This window comes from Carassius auratus, chromosome 26, assembly GCF_003368295.1.
Source record: "Carassius auratus strain Wakin chromosome 26, ASM336829v1, whole genome shotgun sequence".
Lineage (NCBI taxonomy): Eukaryota > Metazoa > Chordata > Actinopteri > Cypriniformes > Cyprinidae > Carassius > Carassius auratus.
The window spans coordinates 21,835,355-21,862,109 of record NC_039268.1 but is presented as its reverse complement, the minus strand read 5'-3'; the positions used below and the strand labels follow the sequence as shown (position 1 = coordinate 21,862,109).

General features: G+C 35.7%; 1 protein-coding gene across 2 annotated transcripts in view; it reads left to right on the top strand.

Moving 5' to 3' along the window:
• LOC113044638 (glypican-6-like) overlaps window positions 1-26,755 on the top strand; it is a 184,598-nt gene that overhangs the window by 71,168 nt on the left and 86,675 nt on the right. For both annotated transcript variants that reach the window (XM_026204785.1, XM_026204784.1), the window contains exon 3: window positions 24,545-24,936. In XM_026204785.1, the coding sequence (XP_026060570.1) occupies window positions 24,545-24,936 (392 nt within the window). The remainder of the gene's footprint in view (window positions 1-24,544; window positions 24,937-26,755) is intronic.

The window sequence follows — 26,755 nt, the reverse complement described above, 5'->3', positions numbered from 1 at the left end:
TTGGCATCTATTGTGGAGTGCTGTGCTTTAGATAATGTTAATTGACTCGGTTTTGACTGACGGTGGAATGTAGAGCTCTTTACAGCTTTTTGTCCAAACAGCTTGACATTTTCTTCATGCTGACAGCTCTGACATGTGGGTCATGATTGAGTCCTATTTATTATTTATTATAAGTTGTTGGGTTCTCACTTTGAGCACTGCTTGGTTTGCTTGCGTGATCAAGCCATGCATGCTGACAGCTCTGACATACAGCTCACTTATCAATTAAACAAGTCTGTTTCGTACAAGTAATTACAGAAACTGAGAAGGGAAAAACAGACGCTTGATGCAATCAATGGAAAAATCGGATGAGAATTGAAACTGTGGGGAATGGAGACACATTGCTGTGGTTGCAAGCCATGATTGTACAGTAGATGTGTGTTTTTTTAAATAAACAACAGTAAAATAGCATTATATTTGAATTGTATTATAATTTTTAAAGAAATTTCGACTGTTGCACTTTGTAGTAAGTGTAAGTGTGAGTCAATTTAGATAAAAGCATCTGATAAATGACTCTTTCTACCAAAGCGAGGTTTCTTAACCACAGCTTTGAAATATCTGTCAGAAATTGTTCACCATTTGGAATGGAAGGGCTTTACATATACGAGCACTTCTGCCTATTACTGTATATATTTTTAAAAATGATGATGGCGGTGGTGGATTATGGTGACAAAATGCTTTTCAGAGTCTGGAAATCTCTTTATTCGTGTGCTTTGAAAACAGGGTTCACTGTAAACGTCTTAGCTTTGAGAAATATTATATTGTATAATAATATGTGTAATAATACAGTTATTTATTTTGTATTTATATTTATTTTAATCTATGCATTTATTTGAATCATTTCCTTTTATATTAAATCAGTTACATAAGACTGAAAAAAATTCCATTCAGTTTGATTTTAGAGATCGTCACGTTTGAAGAGAGACGCTATTCAGTGAAATTGAATTCATATTGAAATGCACGTGGTGAATTACGGCCCTTTTACATGGATTTATGCCATTTTACCACAATCAGTGTCCTCTGTGGCGAAAAGCCATGCATTCATTTTACATATGCACTTTAGTCTCGAATAGTAAAGAAAGGCAAATTCTGTGGAAACCTTCCCGAGGGAACCATGTGAAGGTGGCGTTAAATAATAATGAAGCAAAATGACAGTCTGCAGTGATTAGATAATTTCATTCTCATTATGTGAAAACTGAAATCTGGTGCTAAGTGCCACGCCACATACAGCGGCACATCTACCTGAAAAATGAAGCCTGATAACGGATGAAAAATGCCAGTGGCTCCATTAATTCTCCTCAGTCAGGACTGGGGAACGCAGCAGAGCACACAAGTAATTAATTTCTCAAGGTCAATTATTTTAAGCTATTAAAATGAGCAAAGAAATCACCGCAGGTTAGAGAAAGTTGGGGAAAGCTGTGCACTCTTTAACGTACAAATAGGTTTTGATTAATAAAGCAATTAGCCGCTTGAGGCCGTGATTTTACCACATTGAAGGCAACATACTGCCATTGTTTTGTCATGCACTGGTCAAGTTATTTTGCTTCCAGACTAGCGTAAAAAAGAAAATGTCAAACATGCACATTTAGGTGTTTGTTTGGTTACACTTTATCTATTAGCATCTGTAGATGCATCAATTATAATGCATATATTTAAAGGATTTCATTTTGTTTTTATCTAGCTCTGAGCCAAAAATCTCCATTTTTTACATATTCCAAACTTTTATTTCCACTTATATTCTGAATGTTTTACCAGCAAGCCTTTGTTCACATATCATTCATCTAATACATTTTTTTTACATTTTGGTACTTAAAGCATGATGAAAATGTATTTATTTATTTATTTTTTAACTTATTTATGGATTGAAAAGACACATCCAAAATCCTTTGTGTGAAAAAAAAAAAAACCTTCAAGGTGTCAACAAAATGAAAGCCGATTCTTGAACCTGGCTTTATCCAGCGTTCAGATTTCTGTTCTGGAGATGAATGCAAATGAATGCATATTATATTAGACAATGCCTCATTCAAACATTTTTCAGAAAACTTCTTGTGCAAAAGAGTTCATCGAGTGCAACCATCAGGTTCTTAAAGTAAAAACTCATTTCTTTTCTCCGTAGGGATTTTTAAAGACTCCGATGAGCTCCGATGCTGTTAATCTATGGAATATGCTTTTGTTGAAGCCATCTGTTCACAGAAATGCTTACAACAATCATGTTTAATAGCAGAATTTGTGGTAAAAACTACATTATCCATGATCCTTTACAAAAATTCCACCAATCAGAGTCACATAAAGAGCACCAAAGCTCCGCCCACTCCAATCAACATAATTCCGCCTTTCCAATATATAAAAATGCATTTTTTTAATTTAGCAATAAATGTAAATCAAATTGTTTCTATAGATACAGTCAAAACTTTAAACAAATAGTTTTATATTTCACCATTTATTTTGACTGGATTGTCTTTCGCAATGCTTCAGAGGATTGTAGTTCTTTCCCTCTGTAAGTCTGGAAAATGCTTTAAGACTGATTAAATATTCCTGTGAATGAATGGAAAATATACTTCTGTTCTTGTGAGGCGTGACACCAATCACAAACTAAACTGTGTTAAAACAGGTCTTATGAAACCGCAATAATAACAATATGATAATACACCGCATTTTCCCAATGCAAAACTCTACCACAATGTTGACATAAAAAAAAAAAAAAACGGCATAATGTGGGTGTGTTGTTAATATGCAGTCTTGTAATCGATGCGATATCTTCTTTCTTCGCCTCCATGCACAGTGCTGTTCATAAAGCCAGGGAACGTTATCCTCACCGTCCTCGTATTACCAGAGAGCGTATCGATCGTTTAATTCTCAGTAGGAGCATGCACAGAGTCATAATTCATAATCAATTAGCCTCATTCCGAAGGTTTGGCGCGTCGCAGCGAGTGATAACTGGTGTGAAGGACATCTATCAATAGTTTCGGAGGCTATTGTTTCACTTGGAAAGAAACTTTTTGTTGATTTCGATGCATGGCAGCGTGAGCTGTGGCTCCCACAAGAGAATCTGGGAATGCGGACTGTTCTGGATTCAGTTACACGACTCTCTCCTGCCCAGAAAACAACTACTGCCAGAGCTGTAAAGCCTGGAGCGCTGTGTCCTCCTCGACTCCTGCTGCTTCTCAGGAAGACACTTTCAGACTCTTCAGTTTTGGCACAGTGCACAGCGTAGTTCGACATGCACAAATGCACCATTTGAAGTAGTCGAGGTACTATAAGCAAGTGCATGAATCTGTCAATCCTCCAATGTTTGCAATCAGAGCATGCTACTTGATTAGGATGACGCTCTGAAGAATGAAGTCTGGGATCTCACTGTGCACATAATGAGAACTGAAATTGTCTAATCATTGCAGAGAGTCATTGTCATTTTATTTCATTAATATTTCATCTTACCTTACATGCACCACTTACATTCAGTTCCCTTCATTTTTATGAGGCTTTCTACATAAAGTATACTTTCTAGATAGATAGATAGATGTTTTACATTGTGACATTTTAGGTAACAATTCAATATTTTCCTGCAATTTCAGTGACTACTAAAATGTAAAGCAATTAAATCAATCAATAAATTAAAAAAGGGTTTTGTCAATTGTTCTTTAAATATAAATTGTTACTTTCAGTAGAGTTTGATGCTGCATTTTCATAGTACTTGTATTAGAATCCACTAAAACCTTTGGTATTGAATTAAATCTATTTTTAATCAAGACTGCTTTTGGCTTGAGTGGATTTCAGTGCATTCTGCTATAACCATCTCATGTTTTACCATCTTGTACCTTAGCCAAATCATGGTAGGAAGCTGACTAGTTTTATCTCACTATATAAGGATTTACCAATGATTCGATGCCACCCACAATGCAAACGCTGGCAAATTGAGTGGTTATGTATTCCTGGAAGGTGCTGGCTGTATCAGCCTGGTAGCTTGTAAACAGGTTTTTGTTTCCAGATTGAGTGATAAACACCTGTGCGCTCGTTCTCACTGATAAACAATCAGATTACAGCGCTCCAGACTGAGAAAGTGAGACTAGTTACCCAGCACAGGCGGGTCAGCGGCGCTAGAGCACTTCTAAAGCACATCTACGCTCCCTCATGCTCTCCTTTCTCCAGTTTCCAGCGCCTGGCTGTAGATAAAGAGGTTCTTGACTGACAGGGCGTATTTTTCATGCTGTCTGTGGGTCTTCAGAGGCGGAAGCGATGGGAAGGCCGCAGACTCCTGCAGCACTGATAAGCTGCACCTTGGCCGCCGGCCGGCCGTCGCTGGATTTGAGTGGACTGGCTTTCGTCCTGCGTTTTGGGAGCCCAGACCAGCTCGACTCGTGACTGAGCGCTAGCCATGGGGAAGGATGCTGGCATGGGTTCTGTCTTAGTTATCAGATGAACTCAGAAAGCGGACCAGACCGCAGATGGACGTCTCTTGAGAGACGCGAGGCTTTCAGATGCTGGCCTGTTATTCATGCAAGGCGACTGTGGAAATATGGGAGAACAGATCCGCCAACTAAATCAACCAACTTCTTGTTGCTTGTGTTAGTTAATTAAACCTTGTGACCAAATTAAGACCAGGTTCATTAATTTAGATGTTGATATTTAGAAGAAATCTATAACATTTTACTATATACTGTATACTATAATACTGTATATATAATGTTATTTTAAATATTTCAACATATAATGATAGCATAATTATAATAACATATAATAACAAAATAATTTATTACATATATACAGATATTAAAACAATAAATAAATTATTAAATTAATAGTAACAGTTTTTTTTTTTTTTTTTTTTTACGTGCCATATACAATATCATAATATACAGTGCTGTGCAGATTAATTACAAATTGTTACTGGTTTCAAATTACATCATAAAAATTGTAAACAGTAATGTAATCCATTAAATTACACATTTTAGGTAATATAATCGGACTACTTTCTAATTAATTTTAGATTACTTTCAACTTCACTTGTTTGTCATATGATTATTAAAAAAGAATATTTACGATATTGATATGAAAATACAAAAAGAACGAAAATATATTAAATGCATTGTTATTAACGTGAAATGCATTAGATCAAGGTTTCTTGATTATAATGAAAAGTTAACAATTAAGTAAATAAGATAAAAAAAAAATTATTATTTTTTTTTACTGATTGATTGATTGATTGATTGATGTGTGGTGGGGGGCTTGGTATGATATTTACACTTAACAAAATTTGTATACATTTCATTGACATCTCCAAACCCAAAACCTCCACCATCGCCAAATGAGAATATTAAAATAACTTTATACATATCTTTTTGTGTAATTATGCCTTGCATTTGCATTTCTTTCAGATTTCTTACTTTTTATTAGAAGAGCAATAAGGATTACCTTATTGTAAAAAAAGGAAAAACATTTATTGAGGACATAATTAGTAATAATTCCAAGCTGCTTAGTGTTGAGCTGGATTATGAGACTTATTAATTCATTCGACAAGAGCAAAATCCTCCAATGAAACACTCATCTCTATTACGTCTCTGTTACAGAACTAATTACTTTCTGATTCTGGTGTTGGTTGGATATTATGCGATGTACCTTGTACATTTAAAAACCGTTTAAAGCATGAAAGCAGGCTGTTCTTGCTGTATTCCACCGGCGGTTATTCCTACAAGCCTGACAGCACAGCATCATGCATTTTTCAAGCTTTCCCCACACAGAAACCAAAACAAGATATTACAAACATGGCGAAATGTTAATCTGTGTTTGTCTAGAGGGTTCAGCGTCTGGAAGACCTGTTTGTCGTAACCCCACGCGTCGAGGATCATCGCAGGAACGGCTGCTAATTAAAGCGAACGAGAGGGAGCAGATGGCGTCTGCACAGCTGGAAACAGCTCAGTGACTTTGAGATTCTGGAAAACACCATCTTCTCTCCTTCACTTTCTATTCCCCGAGTAACCTTTGGACTCGACGGTTCAGCTGAGGTTCATGTCTTTATTTTCGATGATTATGATTCAGTTCACAGTTCATGGGGTGCTTTTCCATTAAGACCAAAAAAAAAAAAAAAAAAAAAAAAAACAAGAAAAGAAAAGAAAAAATGCAATATCGAATGCATTTGAGACATTTGATAATTTTTGTGTCTAATATAGTTTTTGTTAATATTTGGATTATATTTCTAGGTAGTTTTACTTGATTAGTATTTTTAATTTATTTATTTAAATTGTGTGTGTGTGAGAGAGTTTGTGTGTGTTTGTGTGTGTGTATATATATTTTTATATACTTTATATTTATTTCTTTATATAGTTAAAGGGGTGGGGGGGGGGTGAAATGCTCATTTTCACTCAATCTCCTGTTAATCTTGAGTACCTATAGAGTAGTACTGCATCCTTCATAACTCCAAAAAGTCTTTAGTTTTATTATATTTATAAGAGAAAAATAGTCTGTACCGATTTTTCCCGGAAAAACACGAGTGTCTGGAGGCGTGACGTGTGGGCGGAGCTAAAGGATCACGAGCGTGAGTAGGCTTTTGCGTTGAGAGCGTTTGGAAGTTGTGACATTACCCTGAGGAAAAAAACATCATCCAAAACAAACCATGGCTTACAGTCAGATTCAGCTGTTTATTTATGATCCAGAATCAGATCCAGAGGCTGAAACTGAACGAGAGCAGCAGCAGCAACGACGTCTCTATGTGATATGTGATGTGTTGATGTGCTTACGTGCTGATAGCTAAGTTAACAACACAGAGATATTTGAAGCAGTTTTACTCACCGCCTGCGGTTCCAACACACGATCATGACCCTTTTTCGTTGGGACTGCATTATCCTTAAGAAATAAACGATGTGCAAATCCGTCGTCAAACTGGGCCTTGTTTGTAAAACAAGCATCTTCGAAATGCAGGGAACAAACAAAAACACTTGCACAACTCCGTTGATGCTCTGTAAAAATAAACTCCATCCACTGGTCCCTTAATGCTGTTTCTCTTTTGGTAATCTGTGCAGGGTTGTCTTGCCCTGGCAACCAAAAACACACTTCTTTTGTGACATTTCGCGACGCTCTCGCTCTGATCAGTGAAGTCTGTTGTGCTCTCAGTGATCTGCTATACGGGAGCGCGCGCTCTTCCGGGAGAAGTGCCTCAGGACCCATATAAGGAAATTCCGCTCCATCTAACGTTACACAGAGCCATACTCGAAAAAAACTTTCCGAAACTTGTGACAAAAGTATTTTTGGAACAGAAATACTCCTTCAAACGTACAACTTAGTTTTTGAAACTTTGTCCATGTTTAGCATGGGAATCCAACTCTTTAACAGTGTAAAAAAACTCAGTATGCATGAAATAGCATTTCACCCCCCCTTTAAAGACAACTGTTAATTGTATGGCTGTGGTTCATTAAAACAATAGCAATTAAATGACATGTTGCCCATTTATTGTCTCTGTATGTTCAGTGTCTCATATTCGAAATGCACATTTAGTTCAGTGTTCATTCTGCAGTGGTGAAAAAAAAAAGTAATAACTTTTTTAAGAATGTGTTCAGATCCCATTATCGATGGAATATAGCAGCCATAATGGCAGTTTTTTTTTATTTTATTTTTTTATCATCATTCCCTTTCTATCTCAAGACATTTACAATGTTTTGCATTTTAAAGTGTCCTTCTGCTATCTTTCTTTAACACAAATGTCATTCGGTTTGATATTTTGTTATCTAAAGCAGTGACATTCAGACATTGTGAGTGTGAGTTAAGCGTCCCCTTTACATGTCACATACTGTGTATATGGTATGTCCTCAGATATCAGATTATGTTGGAGTAAATCATGGTACAAGCTTACAAGCCTCCTGATTTCGATTCGCTAAAGGTCATGATACCTTAATGCACACTAGCATGACATTCAGTGCTCAGATTGAATATATCACAGTCGAAGAGAGCATGTCTGTAAATCATTAACACAAAGCGCTGCCGGCTCCTTTCCCTTGTGATCGAACACAAGACATTTCAAATGAGATTCCCCATTGAAATATTTATCTGAAGCTTTCATTAATAAATGTCTGTCTTCATAATTGATGTGACTGAATTGGATTTGTATTAGGAAAGCCAAGACAACAGCAAAATACATAGATTTCTGGCATCATTGTGGACTCGTGTGAAGCTTCGGAGGCCTGCAGGTGTTTTTTCACGTTTAAATGATGGCCGTTCAGGACTTGTAAATGGATAGTCCTTTAGGAAGAGATTGTAATAGTGTCGAGTCTGGAAACACACTTAGGCATCGCTGCAAACACCTGGTTTACAAATACGGTGCACCAAAATGTTGCTCATGTTTATTTATTTTAATGCATAATGTTTGTAAAGGTGAAATGTGTATTTATTTATTTTTTTACTTCAAGTAATGGTATCTAATATAGTACCAAAAAAGCAACTTGAGCAATACCACGTGCTTTTAAAGTTTGTATTTAAAACAAAAAGTGTATAGTGTACAATAGCAAAGCTATAAAAATAAAAATAAGTAATGTTGTGAAATATTATTACAATTTAAAATAACCATGTCCCATCTGAATATATTTTAAAATGTAATTTATTGTTGAGTTCAAATCTGGATTTTCATCATAATTACTCCAGTCTCCAGAATTTTTGTTTTGTTTTGTTTTTAGAAGCCAGGATTCCAATATATATCCAACATATTCCAATACAAGATTCTTTGGATAGAAATAGAAATTGAATAGAAAAAACTAAAAAAAACTTTTGTATATAGTAAATGTATTTGCTGTCACTATTCATATATTTAATGCAAATACTTTCTAATGTAAATAATAATAATAATAAAAAAAAAAAAAAACAGACTGAAGTTTAAATTACAGTCAGTGCTAACTGTATTTCTTCTGCAGTGTTGTTTCTCAGGAAAATTTTTACCACATTGAAAAGATTTTTAGATATTTTTACTGAAAGACATAAAAAAATTAACAAAAAATAAAATTAGTCTTTACTCACTAATTAAAGTTGTACTCCATATTACCCATATGTTTATCAAAGTATCCTCACCCAGTAATAGTTTCCAGCTCATCAGGCCATCGGCTCTCGGGAACACAATTCCCATCTTATGTGCTCCACTGGGTTTTGGAACATCATCCAACTTGGCAGTGTCCATAAAGCCGGATGGCTGCATCAGCGAGGAAGCTTTTAATTAGTGCATCTGGGGCGTTGACTTAGGATTGGGAGTTTGGCCAGGCAGTCTGTCCGGCTCCACGCGACCAACTCCAGACCTGAGCATCCCGCTGCGAGTCAGGACCTCCCCGTCACGTCCAGATCACGTTTACATCCTGCGGTGCTCTCAAGAGCTCATGCTTAGAGGTCAAATGATGCAGAAGATACTCACTTGACTTAAGTGCTCTCAACCAACCCACTATCATAAAGGAAGTCTCTGGTATGAGCACATTTAAACCAAATGATTGATTTTAGGCATTAAGGATTATATATATATCATCATATCATATCATTTTATTTATTTATTTTTTGGGGTGCAAAATATGTGTTGTTGGAGTAAAATCTCCCAGTGTGTCATCAAATTAAACGAGGGGGGAAAAAGCATACAAAAATAAATACAATAAAAAAAAAAAAAAAACCTTTTTAATTTGGATTTTTCATCGAGTTCAAGTACTGAAAAGTCTGGAGTTTCCAGAGAAAGATGCTTGCTTTTGTTTTAATCTGACTTCTTTGTGTTGGTTAGCCCTCATTCTCATTGACTGGCTTCCACATAATCTGATTTGTCAGTTGTATGCATGAAACATACGTAAGCAGTATTCTTTGAGATTCAGTGGCTCTGTTGGAGGTATATACTGTATATATAGACACGTTACGCCGCCGTATGAATGAGTTGTCATGGTGTGATGGATGGAGCTCTGCTAAATTGTCTCCTATATCACTGTAAAGAGGGAGTGGATTCATTGGGTGACCTCATATTGTGCTGTCAGCTTCAGTGAGGCTTGTTTTACGAGCAGGGAAGCAGAAACGGATGCTGGGTTGTTGAGTGTTGTGTACGTCATCGTGTCGTCTGTGAGCGCCGCTCGAGATGGATCAAAGCTCCGCTGTGTCAGAGGCTTTCAGATATTCACCCCGCTGCTCCGCTGCTGCTGCCTCTCTAATGAATATGGAGAAGCAAAGTCATCACCAAAAGACGTGATGCGAGCATGCGGCTGGTACGGTCACGTGGTGGGAAACATCCGTCCTATCCATCCTTACATTCATATCTAAAATGAAAAATAAAATTGTATTACCTAATATAAATAGCAATATATATATATATATATTTTTGTTTGTTTTTATTATATTTTATCTATGATAGAAACTCTAACACTAAGCTTTATATTATATTGATATAGCAATTTATTATTTTACTTTTTATCTATTTTAATACATTTGAGTTTAAAAACTAAGTTTATTGGTCCCTATTAACTTACAATTAAATATTATGCACATCATATAAATATAACAATTTAAATTTTAATAGTTTTAATTTTACTTATTATTCTGTCTGTCTTTTAATATTTAAAACAATTATATTATTTAAATTAACTAATTTGTTTGTTTATCATATAAATATATAATTTATATATTTATTTATTTTATTGTATGCCATTTTATCTGTCTTTTAAACTTTTTAATTGACATTATTTCACTTAAATGTTTAATACATTTACATTTAGTATTTTACTTTTTTATTCTGCATCTATATTTTAATATTTTTTTTAATAATGCAATTTATTAATTCATTCATTTATTCTTTTGTTCATTTGTTTTAATCGACAAAGATACATTTTGATACAATACATTTACATGTACTGATGGTATGTTTATGTTAATGTTTTTGAATGGCTTTATACAATTAATTGATATATCTCATATATGTGTTGTTCCATTGTCATTTAATCAGAATGTATCCCCGTGCATTGCTCTCCAGGGATCTGTCAGGTTTGCCCATTTTGCCCCATAAATCTCCATTAAAACAAGGCAATAATGCATCACATCTGCACATCCTTGCATTTTTTTGCTCATGCTGTAAGGAGTGGAGGATGCTGCAGATGTCTCTGGTCTGATTACAATGCTGAAACTCATCAATCATCACTCACCAAAACCAAAGCAAGGACCAATAGCCGGTCATCGGTCATTTCACTGACACTAACACTGCCGCCCCATTTATTATCATCAGCCGAGCGGCAGGCTGCATGCTTTAACAGCTTATTTTGATGTCCAGACATTGTAAAATATTGTTATGAATGACATCTTGGTGGGTTTGATAATGCACAGTCTTCACAAGATGCATATTTTCAGCACTATCAAGATGAAACAAATTGCAGTTTTGTTTTTGCTTCCATGCTAGACTTGCATAACCAGAGTTTTTTACTGTAAGCATAAAAGGGCCTATATTACCTGGCTTTCGCTTTAATTTCATGCTATCATTTTTGCTGTTGCAGGTTTAAAGGAATAGTTCACCAGTTTGCTAAAAATGACTATCCAAGATGTTGATGAGTTTGTTTCTTCATCAGATTTGGAGAAATGTAGCATTGCATCACTTGCTCACCAATGAATGGGTGCCATCAGAATGAGAGTCTATACAGCTGATAAAAACATCGCAATAATCCACAAGCAATCATCGCCACTGCAGTCATCTTTTCTTTTTACCTTTGTCATCTTTTACCCTCTATCAAGTGCATTCACATGCATCCAAATATAACTCGTCAAGACGTGTCAGGCCAGGATTGCATCAATGACATCATTGCTTCTTGTGCATCTCGTCACTGATGTCAGTCCTGCCACAGTGCACCATATCTGAATTCACACAGATGCAAATGAGATTTGTGCATCTTGCTGTATTCGTGTGCATGTCCGTGTTTGTATGACACGCAAACCCTGATTCAAAACTCACTGGATTCTTCTGCATATCGTGCCACAAGGCTTTTGGTCATTAAGGGATTAGTTTTCAACGTGCTGTAAACATCTATTCAGAGCGTGGGATAAATAACAAACTCTCTCCCCAAAGACCGCCTGTCCTGCTCTTATATCTGTACACGATGGCATCTGCAACAAGAGGAATGAGATCTGCATAATTGGCAAGCGTTGAATACACACAGTTGTCATCTCTTCCTCAGGTAATGAATCACTGGTTGCGCACAAACAACAACAACAACAAAACCGAGACTTAACACTTTGGCAACCTCCAGGAGATTGTGTCTTTACTCCTAATGAGTCTGTAAGTGATATCGCACTATTCCAGCATGCAATTAGTGAGCAGGGAGTCACGCTTTCTCTGAGGCATGGGGCTTCTGGGTATTTCCAATGGCTTCGTTGAATTGGCCACTTACAAGGGAATGACAAACTTTCTGGAAACTTGTTTCGTAGAGGCTATTTCCATCCTACACTTTTTTGTATCAGTGTCTACCAATTTTTGTCTACCTCACAAAAACACTTTTCTTTTTAATTAGCAGAGCTGGGTATATATATAAATATATATAATTTTGCTAATATTATATTATATATACTATATATTTTTTTATACAGATTTTTGGCTTTGATTTGATTCGATTACAAATTATTTAACCTTTTTAATGTATTTTAATAAAATGTTCTACCATTGAAAGCAGTGTTATTTTTATATTCTCTTGTAGTATTTATTAGTATTTTTATGTTTTTGTTTTAATGTGAGTTTACATTTTAGTCTTTAGTGCTTTTTATTAGTTTTAGTTTGTTTATTTTGGTTTTATGTATAAAAAATTCTAGTTCGACTTAAGCTATTTACTGACAGATTTTACTTAAAATGAAACCTAGATAATTAAAATTAAAATAATTAATAAATTAAAATAAAAATAATAATTAAAACAAGATAAATGATGCTTAAATAAATAAATAAATACATTTTATTTTATTTTATTTTCTGCCTTATTTCAGTTGATGAAAATGTTTTTTGTTGTTGTTGTTGTTGTTTTTACATAACATATATGAGTGTACTGTTTATTTTTTATCATTTATATATAAATTATCCTTCCGAAGCTCCTTCATGGGACTCGAGACCGGTGAGTTGTGCAATTGTCGCTCATTTTCAATTACTCCACTGGCCTCGCTCCATTCCCACGGCCCCACCCCACTTTAGATGTATATAATGTATGTTTGTGTATTTATATAAACATAATAGATATACACAGTACACATAAATATATTATGTAAACAAAAACTTTTATTTTGAATGAATCGCGATTGATGGTTTGACAGCACTAGAATGGAAATACACTGATTCGGCGATTGCATGCACCCTGCAATGATTAGCTTTTTTGTTTGGCTGACTTGTCTGAATTGTCTTTTTCAGGCATTCCTCATTTATATTAGGTTCAAAAAGCACATTGGAGTCTAAAACTGAAATCACAAAGATCAGTAGCACACAATAACACAGTGATATGTGATATCTTGGTGTACTATATGCTGTGGGACCGAACCTCATCATATCTGTGCCTACACACACACGCTGACGCCCATGAGAAAAAACACTACATAATGAGCCACATATCGGGTGTCACACTAATTTAATTAGAGTGAATTGAGGCTGTTTGCAGGAGGCCTAAATACAGCCGGCGACTGTCAGCAGCTCAGTTTGTCTCTGCTGATTACAACACAAGCTGCTGCTTTCTCTCACCACGTCCTCGTTCTCTCCATCTGAGATGCTGAATCTGATGCCACGCTCTGTTTATTACACTTTCATTTGCTATTTTGAGGACTGTAATATCAGACGCTTGGTTTTATATGTGCATCTTTGATATGTTTTGTTGTAAGGTGGCTTTTTATGTAAAGAGTTTACATTTAATGTGAATTGTAAATCTGCCTTGCAGATTTCATTCTTGATGATGTTTATTGAAAAAAGCATGATTTTGACGTCCTGTGGAAGTGTTGTGATGAGGTTAGCGGCATGTTCATTCAGAAATTATCATTCAGTCGCAACTTGGAAACAATTTTGCTTCATTCATTCATTCATGCAATTATTTACTTATTTATGCATTAATTTTTGTGAAATTATTTATGCATTTATTTATGGATTTATCCATCAGAAAACATTCAGTAGTCCAAATGTAATTGATGCACACATTGTGTATAAACATGTATGGGGAACGTTTTGTAAAGAATGTGTATTGCTATATTTTGCCCTTTTTTGTTTTGTTTTGCTTGTTTTTACATGCAACCCAATACATTTCTGCCCATTTTTTATTTAATTAGTTTCATTTATTCATTATTGTTTTGAACTATTTTGAGTTTACTGTTTTCAAGTTTCCAAGAAAGCTGAACCAGATTTGACATTTTCTAAAGCGAATCTCAGTGGATTGATGCTAAGTGGTTGTAATTGGTTTCTAGTCCAAAAAAATGATTTTCTGGTTATTAGACTTGAGTCAGGTTCGGTGTAATTCAATGGTAGGTTTCCATCATTTCTGATTGCTTACTAACATTAACACCTTCACTTAACGTACCACGTAATTCAGGGTGTCATTTGCTCAGTTCTGAGCAATTATATAGTGATTATCACCTTAGAAAGCGCCACTAATTATTACTATGTGAAGAAATTAGCTGCATTTAATGAACAATCATCTTCGATTTAATATGCAAAATCAATGACCTTCTAGTGCCCTTAGAAATCATTTTAGAAGTCTCACATCCACAAAACTTGTAAATTGACCGCATACAGAGAAAACATTGAAATGGCTGCCAACTTGCTCAGCTGAAGTCCTTTCAAAGTTTCCTCTTAATTTAATATTTTAACAGTCTCTAGAAATGAGAAGGTATAAAAAAAATGATCACCTATACGCTTGCTTGGCACAGATAATGTGAGATATTAAGGTGAGGAAGGCAGTCTTTAGTGTTTAAATTATACTTTTCATGTTCCAGTATTACTGGCTGAACCATAGAAAGGTCACCCTCAACATTCATATTAATTATTCATCCTAATTATAGCTGAATGGACTCGGGCCTAATTTCACCGTATCTCGCACTGATAGGTGAAATGGAGAAAAGTTATTGGAAATGGTCTAAATGGGTTTAAAAAGCGAGTAAATCTGGCGAAGAGAAGCAATCAAGGAGGAGAAGGTGACGCAAACTATTGAAATAAATCTGTTCGAGCTGCATTATTCTCACATAATCAAATTTACGGAAATGAACATCATTTCAGGTTCGTGGATTATGTTTTCTGGCAGTATAAAGCTCATTGGACTTTTTGAAGGAGCAAATGTATGAAAAAGTAATTTAGCCCATGGTGATGTGGTAAGGTGAAGTATTATTATTTAATATTTCTAGTGAGATGATAAAGACAGTCTGGTTATTACTGCAGAGTTAATTAATTCATCTACAAGATGTAGATCAGGAGTTTTCACTTTTCCACATATATTAAGATTTGCTCCTCTCCTCTTGATGAATAATTTAATTATGCCATTATTAGCCGTATTTCAATAGATTTTTTTTTCAACAATACAAAAATGTGCTATCGTGCTTTTTATTTATTTATTGATAAACGCATTTAATGGTGTTCAGATAAAGCACTACTGAAAATGCTTCATAATGCTATAAATAATGGTTCCCTTTCATTTGGTCAGATCTTACGTTCTTCCGGGCAGCGGTGCCCCTAGAACAGATCTCCAGGCATGCTGTGGTCTACACGGATGCCTCCACCAGCGGCCGGGGTGCCAAGTACAACGGGCATGCAGTCTCAGGGGTTTGGGATGGGAGATGGGAGCTGCATTGGCACATCAATTGCTTAGAGTTGTTAGCAGCGCACCTTGCCTTGAACCGTCTCACAGGTCACTTACGAGGCAAGCATGTGCTGGTCCGAACGGACAACACAGCGACCCTGGCGTACATCAACCGACAAGGAGGTCTGTCGCATGTCGAAACTCGCCTGCCACCTCCTCCTTTGGAGTCAGAAGGTTCTGAGGTCACTTCGTGCTGTTCACATCCCAGGCCTGCTCAATCCCACAGCTGATGAGCTGTCCCGAGCAATGCTCCCGGGAGAATGGTGACTCCATCCCCTGATGGTTCGGAGATGCTCATGTAGACCTGTTTGCTTCTCCAAAGACCTCCTGGCACACAGCTGGCCACAGGGCCTATGCAAATATGCATTTCCCCCAGTGAGGCTTCTCGCACAGACACTGTGCAAAGTCTGGGAGGACGAGGAACAAGTCTTGCTAGTGGTGCTGTATTGGCCCACGCGGACCTGGTTCTCCGAACTAGTGCTCCTCAAGACAGCCCCTCCTTGGCTGACTCCTCTAGGAAAGGATCTACTGACTCAGAGACGGGGCACCGTTTGGCACCCGCATCCAGACCTTTGGAAACACCATGTCCCGGCAGACTTCTGCCTTCCCAAGAGGGTTTTAATCACCTCAAATTCCTCCATATACACTTAAACGGATGCTACATGTGTATTTGCTCCCGAAAACTCCTTCGGAAAATATGGGGTTTCCGCATCATCCCAGTTCCAAGTGGTACCCAACGGTACGTTTTCCCATTGTTATCCAATCTCACCCAGTGAGGTAGTGCTTTGACAGTGGTGAGTGTAACTACTTTTTTTGAGCCCAGGCCTACACCAAATAGGGGCTCAGGGGGCTCGCACAGGGCACTGGAAAGGGCAGCACCCATGGTGCTTTATTAGGGATCCCAATTTCATCGGTCATCAACGTGACGTCAAGAGTGACCGACTGAAAGGGAACGTTTCGGTTACGTATGGTAACCCTCGTTCCCTGTTGCCATGGTTGCTGTACCGCCGCTGAGCTGCCTTCATCTTCGGCTCGGCTCCTCAGCAAAAACCTGGTATGCATTGCACCTGCTCCATTATTTAGGATTCTTCAATGCATAGAAAGTTTAAACGAGCAGCATTTATTTGAAATATAAATCTTATATGACATTATACGTTTTTTACTGTCACTTTTCATCACCTTAATGCATCTTTGCTGAATACAAATATTATTCATCTTACTGACACCAGACTTTTGGACAATAGTGTATTTCTGCTGCTTAGTTTACACACACACACACACACACACACACACACGCGTATATAATGCAGTGGTATTTAGACATTTTAATTGTGTCTAAATAATTAAAGCATTATTATTACGATTCGTTTAGTAACTCAAGAATTCATTCTTAGTGTATTTTTGCACATTTCAGCTCTAAAATGTATTTCTGGCCCATTTAATAATTGCTGGAGGTAGAGAACGTTAAATGGGGCAACACTGTAGAGACGTCTACATCATGATATTTCAGAGCTGAAGTCGAACCATTGATTCTCACTGAGTTCAGACAGCTTGAAAACAAACCTCTGCTGGACGCACCATTTCCAAGCTAAATATTGAAAAACAGGTTTTCAGAGAATAATTGCATGAGAGAGAATCCTTTCAGTGAGGGGTGAACTCAAGAAATGCATAAATAAGCCAATAAAAGCGGCACACAGAAGACACCTGGCTTAACTCAAGAGCTCTGACGGACGTTTGCATTCATGTCGGCTGAAATCCTCGGCTCGTGTTTGCTTTGAGCACTTTCCCATCAAGAGCAACAAGCCTTTTGACAGTCAATCGCTCTAATAGGTGACTGTTTCTGATGTGCGGATCGATAACCACAGTGTCGTCCTTCAGCAGCCGCAGTCCCAGCGACCTCCATCCGATTTTACTGCCCACAGACGCTGGGGGATGAACAGAGAGGTTTTATGAGGTTATTACAGCGAGTAGTGCCACAGGGTTAGTTGTGGTTTAAAGTGGAGCGCGAATCGCAGGGCATCCCAGTGATGAATTATACATAGACAGCTGGAGTGAGATGAATTTTCCCATGCCGCGTGAAGCCACACGTTCTAATCTAATGCATTCAGCTCTGTGTAGAATTAGACTCTTGGGTATTTGTTGATAGTAATTCATTGGCGTTTTGAAATACATGCTCATATATATTATAGAATATAATATCACTGATGTTTAAAAATCTGCAGCATTAGCACAGTTTTTAATTTGAGAGCTATGACAGTAGATAAAGTGAATTAATTTTCCAAACAGGAAGTTGTAAAAGCCAACTTTCTAATTTGAATGAAATGCTGCTGTACCTCCAATTAAACCGTTCACAAAACTCCACTGCTTCGCCCACTGTGGGTCACTGAATTATGTCAGAAAGGAGCCGTTTCAGTCTATAAAAGGCTATTTCTCAGCCACAGTTGTTGTGTGGGTCACAGCAGTGAGTATGAGAAAAGGCTGAAAGCGTAGACGTAGGTAAGAGGCCTCGCTGAGCATAATTAATCGAGCCTCACACAGGCTAATTGAGAGTGGGGAAAATAATTTGAAAGGCCATTACCTTCACGTCACATGCAATCACATCAGCTCTCTGTTGTTTAAGCTTTGTGAACATTAGAACCTGACGGTTGAAATGCGGCGATAACTAAAACATGGTGAAATGTATATCAGAAGCAATTATTAGCAGACTGGAAGTAATGAGAGAAGAATAATGCTGCTGAATGGTTAGACATCAGAAAACCTTGGTCTGCTTAACTAGTTGGATTCCTTGCTCAGTCATCTTCACCAGGTAAGTTTAGCTGGTTATGCCAACAGAAACTAGTACTAACCAGCATAGAAGAGCCTGTAGCAACATTGACAATGCTTTCGGCCTAGAAAGTCTGCAAACAGTGTAAAATCACAATACCGTGCCTCAATGAAGGTATCTGATGATATCGGACTCATTTCAAAGTATTTTGATATTTACTATGGAACCTATTTATTGTGATAATATACAACCCATAATATATATATATAGAGAGAGAGAGAGAGAGAGAGAGAGAGAGAGAGAGATATTTTTTTTTAATCAACGCACGTGCACACACACACACACACACACACACGCACACAAATAAATAAATAAATGGGATCTCTTTCATGTCTCTTTTGTTTCCTCTAGACAGTAATGAGATTAAAGTGAAGACTTTTAATAAAGAAAAAAAAGTGCTATGGTGAAGAAAGGAAAGAAAAAAAGATAAAATTATTTAAAATTATGATAAAAAATATTATTATTATTATTATTATTATTATTATTATTATTATTATTATTATTATTATTATTATTATTATTATTATTATTATTATTTATTTGTTATTATAATAATAATGTTATTATTTGTTAGTGCTTCCAAAGTGATTAATCACTTCCAAAATAAAAGTTTGTGTTCACATTACTATATATATATATATATATATATATATATATATGTGTGTGTGTGTGTGTGTGTGTGTGTGTGTGTGTGTGTGTGTGTGTGTGTGTGTGTGTGTGTGTGTTATGTGAATATTTAAGAAACAATACATATTTATATACATATAATAATATAGATAATAAACAAATGCACACACATGCTGTATTCTGTAAACACAAATGTTCTGTTTTGGATGTGATTAATCACAATTAATAGATTTGACAGCATTTTTATTATTATTGTTGTTGTTACCTATTTATTTTGTAAAACATTGCCTATAATTGTATAAATATGATGTAAAACATGAGCAGTATCTCATGGGTAGCCATGTGAACTCTCTCTACAGATATCAGCATGACTGTGATTGAGGCGGCAGGAAAAGCACAGACACTGAATAGCTCTTGAAGTCATTTCTGTCTGATTGTTAAGAGGGGGAGATTATGAGACAGGCGTGTGAGACACAGTAAATTATCCTCTCCGTTGATAATCATTCACCTGCTTAACAAATGATGGCATGGCATTGCTATGCAATTTAGCAACTAGGATAAATCTTTGTTATATCTGCTAGGATATCAGTAAGTTATGTCATCTTTTGAGCATTAGTTAATGCTTGTATGGTCAGAAGTCCGAGAGATCCAGTAGAAATGTCCTACATGTGTCTCTGAATGTCCTCTCTGTAATAAAGCCGTGGCACGCTTGGTTCCTCAATCTGGAGATGTTTGAGGTGGCCCCGGGGCCGCTAATGTTGCAGCACACACGTCGTTGAGTGGATCTGTGGAGAGCCCTCATGAAAGTTTTAGCATGCGACTTGGTGCCTGTGAGTTTTTGTTTCAGCTGAGAGCATTTTCATAATTCAGTCATTAATTTTGTCTGCATTTTTCATGCAAGGGAAGTGTTCATGGCCAAGAGAAAAGAGAGCGGGAATGATTATAATATACACGACATAAAGTAAATCTGAATGTAGCAGCTGATGCATAATTCAGCTTGCTACCGTCATTCATTATTTTCCTCTCAAAGATGTAGGTCATTTGAGTAAAACCCATTAAAATATTCACTGCTTTTCATTCCTGCACAGGGAGTGGCTGAATAAATAAAAACCTGCTGAATGATGGGACATATATTAATTATAATGGAATATTTTACTGTGCATCATTTTTCAGCACAACTCTTGGAGCTCGACCAGGGTTATTATGCTTAACTAATTAAAACCATAAAAATAAACATAAAATACACATTAGCTGAAGCTATATATATATATGTATGTATGTGTGTGTGTGTGTGTGTGTATAGAAAACATTATTTGCAATGAAAAATGACAAAAACACCCCAAAAACTGCTAGAATGTTCACTAAAAATAACATTTAGAAAAATGCTACTTAAAATACAATATTACATGCTTTTATGTGATAAAATAACTAAAATGAAAACAGAGGAAGAAATATATTTATATAAACCTCTAGCAAAATGTATGTGTTATACAGCGTGTGTGTGCCGCAGTCATTCGGGTACAGTACATTATGAACATGGTGACCGAGTGTCTCTTAGAACAATTACTTTAACTGTGTCTCCATCTCGATCCGGACTCGTCCTTGACTCCGTTTTTATGAATAAAGGAGTGTCTGTGGCACACAGCAGCGCTTGGGGCCTATTATTACTTAAATAAATGAAGGGGTAATCACGGGTCAGTCGACTGCAGTGGAACTAGACTGAGAAACAAGGGACTCGCGGATGTAATGCCAACAGGGCATATGCTCACAATACAATGTATGTGTAGAGTGTGTGTGTGTGTGTGTGTGTGTGTGTGTGTGTTCTCAATAGCATGCATGCTACTCTTACTGTTTATGCAGTCTGTGCACAGTGTGTAGATTTGATGTATGCATTAATTATGTAGTGCACCGACTCTAAATCACACTTTTTGTTGTTTGTTCTTTACTCATTGTCTGATTGGACTGCCAAATGTTTTGCACATGAATGGATTAAAAATGCTAATTTTCCATCTTTTATTTCTGAGATGATAGCTGTGTGGTTTATTAAATCTGAAGCAAGAATTGCAACGTCAAATGCATTTTAGTTTTTGATTTAACATATGTTTGACTTCATTTACTTTTATTTGTTCTTCTTGTAGGTCTTTTCCCCGGAAATACCAATTTATTCTAGTGAATCAGTTCATGCAGATAGTTCATTTCAATGAACAGAATCCAAATAATGATTCACTGAATCTGTGCATTTTGATTCTTCTTCTTCTTCTTCTTCTTCTTCTTCTTCTTCTTCTTCTTCTTCTTCTTCTTCTTCTTCTTCTTCTTCTTCTTCTTCTTCTTCTTCTTCTTCTTCTTCTTCTTCTTCTTCTTCTTTTTTTTTTTTTTTTATACACATTACAGTATGTTCATATTAAAACAGTTATTTAAATTTGTACAGTTTTGACTGTAATTTCAATCCAATTAATGCATCCTTGGTGAAAAAAAAGAAGTTTAAATATAGTTTATATATTTATAATTATGCATTGCTTCTTTAAAGCACTTCAGTGTAGTTAGCAACTTTTGCTTAGTAACTTAACTTAGCAGTCAGATATAGTTTAACTAAACAGTTTGTTGTTTGACTATTAACAGTTTTTCCAACACAGTCAATTTTCTATTCCCAGTATTTCTCTGGATTCAAATCTGTGCTTTTAGAGAAAAATTAAATGAAGACAGTACATGGTGCTGTGTGTGCATCTGTCATGTGTGTGTGTGTGTGTGTGTGCGACCCTTCACGTCTCTCTCATTGCTTATCTCTAATGAGCTCTTAAAAAGCCATTTGAAGACGAATACGTCCGCTCTAATGTGACTCTGATAAGATACAAGAGATAGGTTTTCAGAAAGAGGCCGAGCAATTAGTCTAAATGGAGAGTTTCCAGAAAGCAGCAGATGCGGGCGGATACGAGCCGGTCCTCAGATGCCCTCTTTTCTTCACATTCAGAAAACACAAACAGCCAGTCGTTTCTGTCTTTATCTGCGGGAAAGCCATCTGTCCAGCCTCTCGTGTCACCGTGTTCATTAGGATTTAACAGCACTGATTAAACAAGTGTTTGGATGCACTCGAGGGCGTCCACGATAATGGAACAGAGTTATTAGAGCTGCAGATATGACTGATTGTGCAAATCAAGCGTCTTGCTGAAGACAATGTCTCAGAATATGCTCGCATCCCAAAGTCTGCCATCAAACACAATATCAGCAAGATCTCGTCAAAGTCTGATCTTCCATCTACATGCATTTTAAAACCCTGTACTCTTCCTGTGACTCATCTTCAGGACAAACATCTCCGTCTCGAGCGCTTGTGAAGGAGCAGGTTGTGTGCGGTTGAGCTTTGAGTGCTGTGTGAGATGTCTATTTGCATGATTTACTCCATTGTAATTATCTGAAGGGTAAAGGGGCTTTTCCGGCGCTGAGTAATGAATATGTTGTTTTACATCATCAACAGCCTCCATCAGCGCGATGAGAAGGTAATTACTATTATTTCGTCGGCTGTTTGTCAAAGGGGGCAATATAAGCAGCATCTAGATCAATCTTCTTTAATGAAACATTTGATTATATAGCCAGACGACCCAAGGATACAATTAATTAGCCTTTGCAAATGGCAAAAATTTCAATTTGAAAGTAAAACTAGGTGCTTTAAAGGCTTGCAGAGCTTCCTAAGAAAAACACACCTGGATATGATGCTTGAATTTCACACTTAAAGAGACAGTCAGTATTTTCTGTGAGTATTTATCGATTTATTATTTCACTAATTTGGGATGAAATTTAACTTAGTATTTATGCATTTATTCATTTATTATAATTATATATATATTTATATTTTTTATTTATTTATCTACCACTATTTGGTAAATTCAGTTTATTTGTGAAGTAATATTTTGTCAGTATATATTCATTTATTTAGTCATTGTTTTATCACTATATATATATATATATATATATATATATATATATATATATATATATATATATATATATATAATTAATTTTTTTTTTTACTTATACTATACTTATATTACTTTTTTATTTTTATTATTTTTATTTCCCACTCTTTGATGATTTTAGAGAAGAAAGCAACTCGTACAGGATTGGTAAAGGACATCATTTTCATTTTTCTTTGAACTATTCCTTTAATGTTGTGAGAAGCATTTCATGGAAAATGAAAGATGACAAGTCACATTAAAATCATTCTCCGAATCCGAATGTCCTTGGTTTGAGAACAAACAATCAGCAAGAGTCTGTTAAAAATAATCTGCACCTGGGGTCGTGAACACATGAACTGCAGTATGTAGTCTTGAAACACAAGCCGCTCTCTATCCGTCTGAGCACTCGCTGCCGGCGGTGGCTTCCATAAATCTTCGCCTGCGGCTGATAAAGTTAAAGCAAGACGTTAATTTGAGGACCATATGGTTGACTGGCAGTATTTCAGAAGCTGCTGTCTGCATCACATAATTTGATATCCACTCACTTTGAGAACAAGGTGAGAAAATGGTCTTAGGAGAGTCCCACTGGCGGAACGAGCATTTCTGAACACTGCCTTTTTGTTTGGTAATTTAATACATGGACTGAGAAATAAGTAAATTAATTAATTAATAAAAAAATAAAACTAAAAACAATAAAAAAAAAAATCTCTATATTAAAATAAATTTACTAAATAATAAAAATAATAAATTATTACGTTTTTTGCTTTCCTGTTTTGTCAGTGCTATCTTTATTTTTTTCTTTGTTTTACATACAATATGGTAAATCCTTTATTAAACAACAACAATAACATTAACAATAATAATTATATATATATATATATATATATATATATATATATATATATATATATATATATATATATATATATATATATATATATATGATTCGTTGTATGGGTCAAAATTATACATTTTTCTTTTATGCCAAAAATCATTAGGATATTAAGGAAAATCATGTTCCATGAAGATGCTTTGTAAATATCCCGCCATCAATATATCAAAACTGAATTTTTTATTAGTAATACACATAAGAACTTAATTTAGTCAACTTTAAAGGCGATTTTCTCAATATATATTTTATGGAAATTTTTCAGATTCCAGATTTTATAATAGTTGTATCTTGGCCAAATATTGTCTTATCCTAACAGACTATACACCAATGCAAAGCTTATTTATTCAGCTTCAGATCATGTATAAATGAGGTCCAGGGTCACATATGTTATATATGCATCTGTAATGAATTTTATCTGTGTTGTTCTGTATTTCAGAATTCTTCCTGGAGTTGCTGGACAATTCAGAAAAGTCGCTGAACGACATGTTTGTGCGCACATACGGCAAACTGTACACGCACAACTCGGAGATGTTCGAGGATCTGTTCTCTGAGCTCAAGCGTTACTACACCGGCGGAAACGTCAACCTGGAGGAAGTGCTGAACGACTTCTGGTCCAGACTTCTGGAGCGCATGTTCCAGCTGCTCAACTCTCAGTACACCTTCACAGAGGACTATCTGGAGTGCATCAGCAAATACATCGACCAGTTAAAGCCCTTCGGAGACGTGCCACGCAAGCTCAAGGCTCAGGTCACCAAGGCCTTCATCGTGGCTCGCTCGTTCGTTCAAGGACTCATGGTGGGTCGGGAAGTGGCCAACAGAGTGGCAAAGGTGAGGCATCTATTTTTACTGAGTCTTCCTGCTCGTGCTCGGCTTTCACTGGACGTCTAGACAGGTCAGTGGCCTTCAGCGTCTGTCGATGAAATAGACCCCATACTATGCAGAAGATCTGGAGAAAACATCAGTGAAGCAGAGAGATATGCTTTCCTGTGTGTGTGTGTGTGTGTGTGTGTGTGTGTGTGTGTGTGTGTTTTCCCTCTAGTTCAATGTATAGGATATTTAAAGTATAATATGTATTGTATTCTAGTAAAGTATTATTCCATTAAATTAAAAATGCAAAATGTTTATTTTTTTTAATTAATTTAGAATTTAATAATTTATAACTATATGATACTTGATATTAAAATTTACACATACAATAATAATTAATATTATTATTATTATTATGAGTAAAATAATAATAATATATTATAATATGTTAACTTTAGCATTTATACTATGTTATGTTTTTTGTTTTGTTTTTTGTCACGCATGTAAATATGTATTAAAATATCTGGGGATTTATACATTTTATATATTGTTTTAAAATATAAGTTTGTATTTTTATGTTTTTTTTTTTTGTCAACAAAAACTTTACTTAAACATGTATATACTTTGTAGAAGCCAATTAGTATTAGTATTATTATTATTTTTTATTATTATTATTTTCAAACTGTATATATATATATATATATTTTTCATTTGACATAAAAAATTATATATATATATATATATATATATATATGTTAACTTCACTTGTAATACATTATAATATTTGATCATATTTTGGGAATTTTTTTCTGTTCACAAGAATGAAATAACATGTATTTATTTAAATATAATTTATTATTATTATTATTATTATTATTATTATTATTATTATTATTATTATTATTATTATTATTATATTTCAATATATTATTAATTTGTATTATTATTATTATTAGAAATTTAAAAGTGTAAATGTTTGTTTTGATATAATTTGGGGTTTGTTTGTCAAGCAAAACTTTATAAAAACACACTTTATTTGTTTGTGTAAACGCATACTTTAGCGAAGCCGTTTATTATTAATATTATTATTATTTATTGATATTTTCCATTTAGTTAGTTAGTTATTGTAAACTTTCATTAGTCTTTTAAGCTTTGTATAACCACCATGTATGCTTTGTAGAAGCCGTTCTTTTGTATGTGTTTTCTGAAGGCCAGTAGGTTGCATGTCTACACCAGTGTTAATGCGTCTTTCCAGCACAGCATGGCTTTGATGTGACAGCGGCGCGCTGGACAGGTTATGACATCCGTGATGAGAGATGCCCTGCGGAGCCACACGTTTTTCTGAAGGGAAGATAAAAGCGATCGTCTGGCAGCCGCAGCCGCAGATCCACCTTTGATAGCTCGTCTCAATCACATTTTCCAATGGATGTTGATGCTGTTTAATGGCTCACTGGATGATTAGAAGAATTATTGACAGATCTGCTGCTGAAGACATCCAGAGAATGTAGTGAGGCAGCCAGGTCTGGCTTGTTTTAGGTACTTTGCTGACGTAATATGCGTCTGTATTTGTGTTCATTTGTAATTGCAGAGGTATATATGATTGTATTGCCCGGCCCGATCTCTAACAGGTTTATCTCTCTCACTTTTTAAATTGCATGCACTTTTAATTAACATCACAGTTCACATTTACGTTTACATTTATGCAATTAGCAGATGCTTTTATCCAAATTGATTTGCATTGAAGAACATAAGCAATTTGTGCTTTGTTCTGTTTGTATGCATCAGACGGTCGTCTGTGAACAGCTCTGAATGGCCAAAGACGTGCCTGATTAGCTACTTT